General features: G+C 37.1%; 1 protein-coding gene across 1 annotated transcript in view; it reads left to right on the top strand.

Moving 5' to 3' along the window:
- Positions 1–5,176: 5,176 nt before the first annotated feature.
- Positions 5,177–12,399, top strand: part of hsd17b12b (hydroxysteroid (17-beta) dehydrogenase 12b) — a 17,384-nt gene continuing 10,161 nt past the window's right edge. Inside the window, exons 1-2 of the mRNA XM_035652340.1 lie at positions 5,177–5,513; positions 12,238–12,284. Of these exons, the coding sequence (XP_035508233.1) occupies positions 5,336–5,513; positions 12,238–12,284 (225 nt within the window). The 5' untranslated portion in view covers positions 5,177–5,335. The remainder of the gene's footprint in view (positions 5,514–12,237; positions 12,285–12,399) is intronic.

Genomic DNA, 12,399 nt, shown 5'->3' with positions numbered 1-12,399 from the left:
GCTTCTGCTTTCTCATGTTATTTTTTCTCTATGCCTTTTGAACTCACAGATTCTCTACACATCACACACACACTCCGCTGGGAGACAGCAGCAGTGACCAAACCACAGCGAGGTCAGCAGGTGGAATCCACAAAGTGAGTGAGAGAAACTGTAAAAGGGAAGTAAACAATAGTTTTTCATCATGCTCATATAGCACCGATGTGACCCCCCCTTACACTGCATTTATCTTTTATCTTGTGTGTCACCCCAAGATTTTGTTGTGTCTTCTTCTTTATATTATTATTATTATTATTGATCACCACATAATACAAGAATGGAAATGTATTTTTTTCCACACAACCTTTTCTTCTTTTAAAAGTGATTAGGCTTAACAGTATTATCTGCAATGAAAAAGGACGTCCACTTATTATTGCACGAATGAGCCCAAGTCACAATAGTTACCAGCCACGTAAACAGTTCAATCTTTTCCTATTCAGCCTCAGCAGTAAAACAAGGAGAATGTGTCACAACATGACATTGTGTTGAAATCAATCATGAGTAATATTTCAATGTGTAAACACTTCAATTGGCAGCACTCTTTGCAACTTTAATCCCAACCACACTGCAATGTGAAAACCCGCTGTTTGCTCAAAGCCTCCACACAGTTGTAAAGTTTTCAGATTATTATTATTATTATTATTATTGGTAATATAGATTACTGGACATCTTCAGAAGACCTGAGGTGATAAATGAGACTTCATCTTCAAAGTGAATGTTTAAGATTTTACTTCAGTCTTAAAAATTAGCTTTTTGATAACGTGAATGAATGAACAACTCCTTTGAATCTGCATTGTGAAACATTTTAATGAGAGTCACTTGATATGGGAGCTGTGGTCGGGGGCCCCAACCCGTCCCACACACGCCCATGAGCAAGTAGTGAACCCCCCTCAGATCCAGTGGAGCGGTCCTGCAGCTCAGAAAAAAAGGGAGCTCCTGATTTGGGAGAGTGAGAATGTGTTTAAGCCTCCTTCTCCCTGCAATTTACCCTCCAGGCCATCTTTTTTAATCGGCTCACCTGCTTAAAGACGTAATAACAATTACACTGAAGTCAGAATACACACACACACACACACACACACACACACTAGTCAGAAGGCATTCTCTTTCTTTACTTACTGTTTTGTGAGGTGTCAAGTTGGTGACAATAACAGCAAAAAGATGATGTTGTTTACAGTTAGGAACAACCAGATTTGAAAAGTCTTTAAAAGGTCTTTGACCAAGATATACATATATATTTATTTATTATTATTTATTATTTATTCCAGAAATGAAAGGTATAATACAATTAGAGTTTGTACAGAGTTTAGATCCAGGGACTAAAGCTGTTTTGTGTGTGTGTTGTTTTCTTTTTATAAGGTTTTAAGAGTCATTGGAAACATATCTGTCCTTGCACTGTACACAAGAGTGTGATTTGAGATTTGAAATAAAAAAAAAATAAAAAAATTGTGAGTGTGAAAGAATCCTAACGCTGGTACATGTTTGGAACTGGACAAACACTTCCCATGAAACATAACAAAAAGACTGCTCTCCTCCTAGCTCCTTTATTTATCATCTTCTACTGGGACAACTGTATCATTGTTTAGTTGTGATAGTAAGCAGATTTTAATTTAATCTTAATTACATTTTTTTTGAAAGACAAGACACAGAGTGCAAGTTGTGTGTAAGGAGTAAATGTGGGTTCATGTATTTGTGAAGATGTGTGTGTGTGTACACATCTCTACAATTAAGTCCAATCTAAAATAAAATAAGATTCGTATGTGTGCAACATTTACAGCAGCCAACAGTATATTACTGTTTTATCTTAATTTGTTGAAATCTTACAGTGAGACAAACGTCACCATTCATTCTGCATTTTTATTAGGCGGAAATGTTTTCAATAAAACCAGTTGATCTTACTGTTAGTAGTTTTCAGACATACAATACAAATACGAAATACAAATCTGCAACAATTTCTTCTCACGCTCTGTTGGGTCAAGGAAATATTTAACTATCCTGAACTGAAAAGAAGAATGTGTTCAAAATGTGAAACTCCTTTGAATATGCCATTAAGCTCAACTCCAAATATACCCCTGCATAATTGTTTTTTTCTCAATTTAACAACATATGACAAAGAGATACAAGTTGTGTGCATGGAGTCAGTGTGTGTCCTTCACATGTAGGAGTGTGTGTGGGTGTGTGTGTGTGTTACCTTTTACTTTACACTTTTATTTCCTCTGTTCATGTGTGCTTTCTTAAAATGAATGTAACTTAATTTTACATTTGATCTCATTCTGCCTTATTTGTCATGTCTTTTTTCTTTTTCTGTTCAAACGTGTCGTAATGTCTATGGAGTATATGCAAAAAATAAATAAGTAGGTTTAAGAAAAGGTAAATCTCTATCCCAAGAATCACTGAATGTGTTAATGTTAAAGTCACCCCATTAGCTTTGATTATAAACGGATTTCCAATTTAATTGTATGCTATTAACTGTGTGTGTTTTGTTTCAGAATATGCTGTGTTTCAATATCAACACTGCTTTTAACTATTTATACTGCAGCTTTATATAAAAGCAGTGAGACCTTCTATAATGTGTCCTTGTTGATTTTGTATGTTTGCATGATTTTGCATGTGTGCCATGTGCAATGCTTTTAAAAACTTGTAACCAGTGCAATAACACAATGGAAATAAACATTAATAAAACCCTGTGAAAATGATGCACTGTTTTTTTGTTGTTGTTGAATCTTAGAGATGCAACTACAGAATGTAAAAAAGTGTGTTTTGTCCTGTAAAAGCCAACAGATTTTAATAAGTAAATTATTTGTAGCAATTGTTTTATAAATGTAATGTTCTTCTTCTTGTACGTGTGTGTTTTTTCCAATAACAGACACATTGCTCTTATTGTACACAGTTGTAAATCCCTCCAACTTCACACCACTTTATCAAGGTCCATTCTCAAAAATAATGTAGTGCTGTCCACCATGTTGTGTGATTAGAATATACCCCTATAGTTTTAATGAACATTTACTAACCAGCAGTTTTTTGTATGTTTTCTCAAAGTGATATTTTTTTCAATGCAACAGTTCATCCACCTCATTCACACTAGCTCTGTGGACATCAGGTTGAGTGTACGTGCCTGCAGCTTCTTTTGGTCATGATCAGCAGCTGGTCCATATATGTCCGAGATGGCCCTTTAATCTAAACTTCATTCAGGTTCCTTTGAAAGCTTAAAGCCAACAGTTGAGACTCCTGTTTACCATTGCTGCATTTCTATTTTTAGATGCAATACTCTTATGTAACGCTCACTCTCACATTATGGACCACTGCTGTCTGCTCCACTTGGCTGAATTGCGTACTCCCTGTGTGTGTGTGTGTGTGTGTGTATATATATATATATATATATATCTTGTACTAAGTTTGATTCAATTATGTCTTGCAACTTATATGATAAAAATAAATTAAATGGAATGGAAACAAACATACATACAAGGCTAAGCAATAATCATACATTGGGCAAACTGTAAAATTAAACATTTTACAACAAACACAAAATATTTAATTCAAGAACAATCTTGCATGATGCTGTTTTTGACACTGTTTTATTATTTACACCCCATTTCGGGCCCTTTGTTACACTATAATTCTTACAGTTTCTCAGGGTGAATATGCCAAGAGTGTATTGTGTTAACAGATCCCTAAGTGAGACCTATCTACAGTTCAGTCCAGTATTTCCATAAAAACAATAACACATGAAAGAAAGGAAGCTTAATGTTACAATCTAGTCTACTAGTTTTTACTAGAACAAACCCAGTATTAACTAAAACACACCAGGGGTGTAAAATTAGCACTAACTTTTAGGTAAAGAGACACTTTGTACTTTGTAATACTAAGTGATAATATAATATCCACAATTATGGAGTGCTGGAATTTCATATTGGATTTTTGTTGTTACATTTTCTAGCAAGGTATTTTAACGTACTCAAAAAACAGAACAATACAAAACTTAAAGTTTAATTTGTCATAACCTGTAAAACGTCTGAAAACTGATCAGATCACTGTGATCTATAAGCCAGTCTGTAATACACCATCAGTGAACAGTTTGGAAAATATTATTTTACACAGCCAGCAGGTGTAATAAATATAGTACATCATTCTTAAGTAACGTAGTATATGAGAAATTGTAAAACATTAACATTGTATATACTGTGTGCAAAGCATTTTCCCCACAAGGTTCCAAACAGAGTCTGCAGGTTTGGCATGATAATTTAATGCAAATAAATCATGATGGATGTACAATAACACACATTGCTACTGTAAAAGAGGTAGATACACTTTCATGGTGGAATAACGACTGCTCAGAGGCTGTCAAAATATAATTATACAAAAATACAAAGACATTTTAATGAAACACCCATAAAATAAATTAAGAATATCAGAATATACAAACCTCCAAAATCTCTGGGAAAAAGAAACACACAAACAACAGTGTGAAATTGTTGGACACTTGTGGAAAAGGTATGTGCAAAAATAAATTAGATATACGAGAGTGGAAGCTTGGTTCCAGTTCCCGGGAATGGTACAGAGTGTATCGTTGAAGGTGGAGAACAATGGTAAGCATTTGTGAAAATACATGTTCCAGATATTTCATATGATGAAGGCAAAGCATAAAGACAGCTAATGAGAGATAGAATGAAGGATTGATGAAGCTGCAGAGGTTGTGGGATGAAGAGTCAAATATGTAAAATTACAAACAATGGGATGTAGGCCTTTGTTAAAGGAGGATCGGAAAATGTCTGATTCATAAGATAATGCTACTAATGCTGTCAAATAAATCTTTGAAACCACATTGTGAATCCTTGCAGGGTGAAAGTGGATGACTGTAAAACATTATTATTATTTTTTTTAATCAGAAGTAAAACACACAGAGGCCTATTAAATTAGGAACTTGAAAGGAAAAATGATAGAAAAACACAAGTTGTTAAACAACAAAACAGCTCGGTATGTGCCATATCACACATTTAACATCTTTACAAAATACGGCACTGATGAGGGACAAAGGAGGACTGTAACAGTAGGTGGTAGTAATGCTCTCATCTGTTGTCATTCGCTATCAACGGCGGGAACAGAAGAAGAAAATGAGCCAACCACAGAAAGCCAAGGGGATGGTGCGGAAGAGTCCAACACGGAAGAGGCATCTTGAGTCTCTTTTGACGCGTGCATTTTGCACTTTGAGCACTTGGTATTAACATTAATACAGATCTCACAACCCCGGTCGGTAGTATCAACAGCTCATAACGTGGGAGCTGCGTGCGGTGCAGGTATGTCGTCCAGCGGAGAAGCAGTGTTACGGGCCGTGGAGACGCCGCTGTTCTGGCTCGGTGCTCTCACCGCGGCCTGGCTCTCTGTGTGCTCCGTGTGCCGGCTACTGGCCGGGATCAGGCTGTGGGTGCTGGGCAACGGACGGCTTGTGTCACCCGCCAACCTGGGGAAGTGGGCAGGTGAGAGACTGTATGAGGGACGATAACGTTACCGGGTTAAGTTAAGATGGCATATGTCCTTCGAGTTTTTTTTGTCTTGTTTCGTAGTTGAACCGTAGAAGCGTTATTTGCAAAAGAAAGAGCATGTTTCTTTTAATGAAAATTAAAGGCAAAGTAATATACTAAAATATAAAACCGGACAAAAATGACAACAAAAGTTGTTGTTGAAGTCAATCAGTTAAACATGAACTTTAAGTTTTGCAAACTAAGGAAAATACATGTAACCTGTGATTATCATGTTTTCTTTAAACATGAATCCAACCTGCCAACATATAAGAAAATGTAACACAATGGTTTGTGTCTGTAATCCACAGAACTCACAAGGATGTTTATTATCAAACATAAAACACTTTTACTGAGTAAATTCAACTCCAACTACTACTGCATTACTCCATCATCACTTCTGTAACTAATGTAATGCAACTATTAATCATTCATTCATTGTCACCTTTTTCCAACTTGGCTTGTTGTGTGTTACTGTAAAACAGTAATCCATTATGGAGCAGCACTGTTCACTGACCTCTTCTGGCAGAACCTTACAGTCTGTTGTATCTGACTGACTGTACGCAGCCGCTCAGCTTTTGACAACCTTATACTAGTGTCCAGTTAATGTAGGCAGTCATACTCTGATTTGGTGTTCATTTATTTGTAGCAATAGCAAATAGCACCTTAATGACTATCTTCTAAACTGAGCATTAAACTTTAAGCCTTCAAATTGCATGGTCTTACAAACAAATAATGTTTGGCTGTTTGAGATTATCAGCTGTAGATAACAGGCCATTGAGCAATGAAGGCCAAGCCTTAGACAAGCAGAGGAACTGCATTTAGGAAAAACGTACTGCTTATAATATATTTAGCCATACATAGTATTTACAGTATTCCTGTACTTTTAATCTTTGTCGGCAGAAAAAAAAAAAACGTTCCCACTTCACAAAGTAGTTCTCTATTAGATACACCATCAATTTGAGAGCAGGGTTCAATGATTTTCACAATACATATTTAGTGATGGTGTTTCTAATATTCTGCCCCCCACAACAATGCAAATGGGGAAAGAAAATTAGTAACATCTCTCAACATAATGTCGTCCAGTACAACACCATGTTTAACTATGACCTCCAGAAATAAATATACTGTTGAATTTACACATTTCTGACATGGTCAACAATAAGAGGACATTATAAAGTTTAAGCTGTTGTATTGGATTGCATTACATTGTACAGATGTACCTAACAGTGGCCACTGAATGTCTAGTACTAGCAGGCACATTTTCTTTAATTAAGTCCTTTTTACTTTGTGTCATGGGCAACCTGTACTCTGCTGTTGTGCTGTGTCACCGCTGTCTTTCCTAATAAGTGAAATGGTTTCGTAACGGTGATTGTGAAGTCTCCAGTCCTCTGATTTTGTTTCAGCACATACTTGGCACACATCGTGGCTTCTTTGTCCCAGCAACAGCGGACTACAGTGTTAGTCTGAGGTACTTTTAACATGAAATAAGGAATGGGCAGAGAATGATCAGGCTTTTGTCCTCTGGTGTGAACTGGAGTAAATCTTGTGATTGGATTACAGCTCGAGGGGATTATCAAATCAGACTGAATGCTGTCCATCTGTCCAGCCTGCTCACTGACGGAAACTTGAACCTTTGAACAGACTGCTGGGATTGCTTTAATGTTGGCGAGTCTGGTGGCCAAGGTTCACATCATAATACAAAAACCTGTTAGACCACAGGTATTAGAAGTTTTTTGAACGGTGATTAATCTAGGCTAAAGGTTTCGGAAGAGCTCAAAATCTATCATATAGTAGTTTGTGAAGAAATAGGACATATTTTGAAGGACCAGTGTGTAGAATTTAGTAGCATCTAGCAGTGAAGTTTCAGATTTTAACTAACTGAACACAACAGGCGTCTTTGACGACCTATTAGAACGGGCTGTGAAGTATGTAGGAGAAACTAGGGTGGCCGCGCACAAAAAATACAAAAGTTTGTCCGTTCTGGGCTACTGTAAAAACATGGCAGCTCAACATGGTGGACTCCATCGAAGGCGACCTGCAGCATCTGTAGATAAAAACGTCTCATTTTGATTTCCTTATTTTGATTGTACACAAATGGAAACATACCCTAGAATATTATATTCCATTTACTAATAGATCCTCGTAAATGTTACACACTAGACCTTTTAGTCAATTTCGATAGTTATATTACACTGCATTGTCAGTATTAATCACAAGATTAAGAACAAAACTCTTGTTAACTGCCTGTTTGTGGGTACAATTTCCATGCATTTTGTGTATTTATGCTTATATTTGGACCGTATTCTATCATTTTTATCAGTCTTTTTCAACCTGTTGAGTCACAGTCACATTGATCTGCTTTAGAAACAAATGTTTGCAGGCTGCGAGCTGAAGTCGCCTTTGATCTGTTTGTGTGCAGCTAAAAATGGAAACGCTTCAGACAGGTTTTTATTTTTGGATTACACATGCAAAATGATTCAGAATATCCAATGAGGCAAGGAGCCGTTGGCCTCGGCTGCTGCTCTCATTCACAAACTTTGTCTCAGTGAAGTGGACTTGATTGAGAGGACGGCCTGATTATGTAACAGGACTAGAGCCATTCATAAATGAGACGGAGAATCTTCGGGATTCTGGTTCACTGGTACCCTCATCTCACTTGTGTGTGTGTGTGAGAGAGAAAGAGAGTCTGTGGCAGTATCACAGAGAGCCATTGTAGTAGTATCCTAATCAAATGGCGTCTTGCTATCTGAGACAATGCTTCAATTATTCATAATATAGCTGCCTTGTTATATTTTAATAATAAGACGGCTGGTTTATGAATCAAGTTCACAAGATATTCACATGTATCTAAAAAGAAAGTAATAGCTAATTGTATACCTCACAATCCTGCCAGTGCTTCTATAATGACATTATATGGCCACATGATGATGTCAATTTACAATTTATTTTAAACCCTTGCAAATATATACAAAATCAAATCTAATTTCTTTAGTCATGATGTTTTTCACATAGATGGCAATCTAATAAACATTCTTGCACCATACGAATAGAAGCTGTACTCATACATGGTTTGGCGCTGGGGCCCTACATTTAAATTGCACTCTGTATTATGAACCTGATCACAAGCCTGTTCGTGGTACAAACTGACATCGGTCTAGATTATCGGGGCTTTGACATTTTTGCGTATCCAATTATGTACACATTCTAGTGTTTTTATTATTATTATTATTAGTTTTATTGTACTACTAGTGCTTGGTGCAATGTCACATTAATAAGGGCTGCAACTAACTATTTTCATAATGGATAAATCTGCGACTTTATTATGATATAAAACAGCAAATTCTCACATTCGCGAAGTTGGTATTAAAGAATTTTTGCCATTTTAAGGAAACAAATAACTGATAATTAATAATTAATCAATTAATTGACTAAAAGTTTTGCCTAATCAATCACTGTTAGGGCTGGACTTTAAGAACATTTTTATGGATACAATGAACAAATTAACTATTATTTCTACAAATACATCCATAGTGGAGAGAATGTGAGTTTGGAAGTAGGGCAGGACTTTGGCTTGTCAGACAAATTTGGAAATTGGGATAAGTTCCTTATTATGTCTTCTTTTAGGTGCAGAAGATGTAAAACGCCGATTTAGTCCCAGTCCTCCAATTATATTCAATAAAATGATGTTGGCTACCAAATGGGGACACATAGTAGCACTATCATCAGAATACCTAGTCGGTCTAACCTACTTTTGTAGAAGACAGCAGTTCCTAAAATAGACCTTGTTTTATTTGACTGAAGGGAACATGCACTCAGCTGTAAAAGCTTTTTTTTTTTGTTCCGACTGCAAAACATTTCATTCTTAAAACAACTAAAAATAACCCGGCCCATGTTTCCCTCATCATTGTGCCTGCAGACTCTCCATCACTCTCCCCTCCTCTTCCCTGTGCTATTTTTAGTTGCCCCCAGGATCCCCCATGTTCGTGTTTGTCATTTTCTCTCCTCTTTCCTCCCCCACTCCCTCCTGTTTGGCTCTGCTGCAGCCCGAGAGGATGCTTGGCACCTCAGCATCATCTGTACTCAGGAAGATCACACAAAGGGGAGATGGGTACAGCAAAGGGCAGATAGACAGATGAGTAAGAGAAGGAATGAGGAGTATTGTCAAAATAACAAAATATTGGCTAAAAATAAAATTTATTTCCTGTGCAGGGATATTTGTATTACACATATAATAGCGATAACAGAACAAACAGTTCATGAAAACTGCAATGGTCAGGTGTGTAGTGCTCAGCAATATGATGATTTTCGTAATAAAACATCCCATACATTAACAGTATTAATCTTTACATATTCTAGGTCTGTAAAAAAAAAAAAAAAAAATCTCTCTCTCTATATATATATATATATATATATATATATGTGTGTTTTATTTGATTATGGATGCACTAAGCTAATTTGCCAGATCGGTCTTGATGCTGACACTGACCTTCTGTCACAACAGCCTGCCAACTTCATTTTTAGTGACACAGCAATCCTTGGCCTCACATAACCTTACAGAAAAAATAATCCAAATGCATTCAGTGAGATATACGGTATTGGATTGTTTCTCTGTATTGGCAGATACCCTAAGTTGAATAGGTGCATTCCTAGTTTAAATAATATAACAAGTGTAACTGAAAACACAAAGCAGTATCTTGGTCTCATAATGCTGTATTCATACCGATGGTAAGAACGGCGTAAGAACGGCGTAAAAACATATAAGAGGATAATAATAACAAAAGCCTATGATGTAATTATGGAATGATTTCTGAAATACTGCTTTAAAAACGAAAAACAAAATCTGATTGCCCTCATTCACTTCAATGAGAACACTGCATTGGTGGTGAAAACAGAAAAACACAGGGTCTTGCTGCAAAAAAAGTTTTGTGCAAATCAATGCAACATCATCCAGCAACACACTGCACTGGCCAATCAAATACATCCAAGCCCCCATTCTATTAAATGACTTGGTAATGTAACCAGTGTAATTCTACTCTTTACTTGTATAATTGTCCTATGGGGGATGCTTTTTTCTGTTTGTCTATCACAGGTTTATCTTCTTTAAGTATCAATTCCAGCATATAAAAACACAATGAAAGCTGTAGTATAAAACGATAAGTCCTTAAATTATCCTGGCAGCAGACCATAAATAACCAAAGTAACATCAAACTACAATAAACAGTAATTTGTCAATAGTGTTCTAATCTGGTCTCAGGTATTGATGCACCTTGTAGTATTTAATGAGCCTACGAGTCTAAAAGCCCCGCTAGCAGACCCTAGAGGCTGCATTGCTCAGTGCACCCAGTCAGACTGATGTGGTTTGACCCAACCAACCCACCAGTATTCCCATCTTAAGTGCACTTTACTCACACAAGTAGGTCACAATGCAAAAACAAAGGGAACAAAATAACATTAAAATAAGAACAGAACAAAGATTACACAATTGACACGTACAAACACAAGATAAAGAACAATACATAGGTTTATACGAGGATAAGATGAATGTTGCCCTTTAAGCCGAGCTTTTCAGGTTACACAGGGACATATTGTAACGCCCCGGCTCTCAATCCCAATCCCACTCCCCATCCACTTTTTGTTATATTTAGCCAGAGGTGTGATGAATAGTTCCTTCTGAAAGATGGGAATTGCTAAAAATAGGCCCCTGCTGCTGCTGCTGTTTGTGTCAGGCAGTTCCAGGGCATCCGTTCGCTCGACTGCTACTGATGACAGAGCCAGAGACCTAACTTTCCCTCTCCCTCTCTTTGTCCTCCTTATTCACCTCGGCTGCTCTCCATGTACCTCGTCCTGCAATACATCTGTCTACCCTGACATTCAGCCCTTCACCCTTGAAAGCCAATTTATTTTATTTTTTACAAAGCTTTTTTGTGCTTGGCCATCCTTGGTGGTTTTGTACTGCACTTCCCGGGGATCACTTGTCAGTCAAACAGTCCATAACTCTGACATCTTTATTATCGATTTCTGTGGTGATAAAGTTCCTGGAGGTGGCGCTCTTCGTCTGTTCCTCTACGGTGGCTAGAACTGCTTTGTTTCCCTTAGTCTTCATCTTCATTCATCTTGATTTCACACCAAGGGAGATAAAGAAAATACACCTCCTTTCATGAGTCTACAATGTGAGAGGCACAAAATCGCAAATTTGCAGCTCAAGCTAACAGCTTGTCGCAGACTACAGTGAGCTCTCATTGTGAAGGTGTGGTCTGACACTAAGCTAATATGCTGCAGGGATGTCTGTTCAACCTGTTTTCTGGCCACAGTTTGAAGGATAAATACAAATATACATTAAACATGTGGCTACTCCTTTATGTGATAGTGTAAATGTCAAGGTGAGGGTAGACAGCTCTGTCCACATACTTTTGTCTAATTTTGTTCCAGGGCTTTTCATGGTTTGGGAAAGTCTCCTTATCTCCAATAAAAGAAAACATACAAGGACAGTGTAACTTCCTTTTGTCAGTTTAAACGAACCAGCCAATTGAACCCCAGTTTTATGTTCATGGAAAAACTATGGCAATAGATAGTAAATATGGAGAAGCATATCTTGCCTTGTGTTTTCATATATGATTTAGAACAGTATATACCTTGTCCTGCTAATTCGGTCTCTATATGCCCTTTTTTCCCCTTTTAGTTGTGACAGGAGCCACAGATGGGATTGGAAAAGCTTATGCGGAGGAGGTAAGACTCCCTTTACTCTGTACATACAGAGTCCCTACTGAAACAAACACATAATGATAACAGATTTTTTAAAAGAGAAATGTTTAGATTCTCAGATGTGAATATTTTCTGGTTT

This window comes from Morone saxatilis, unplaced genomic scaffold (genome assembly GCF_004916995.1).
Source record: "Morone saxatilis isolate NCDOM2014 unplaced genomic scaffold, NCSU_SB_2.0 Contig11, whole genome shotgun sequence".
Classification (NCBI taxonomy): domain Eukaryota; kingdom Metazoa; phylum Chordata; class Actinopteri; family Moronidae; genus Morone; species Morone saxatilis.
The sequence above is the reverse complement of the archived record's forward strand: the minus strand, read 5'-3'. Positions and strand labels throughout refer to the sequence as shown.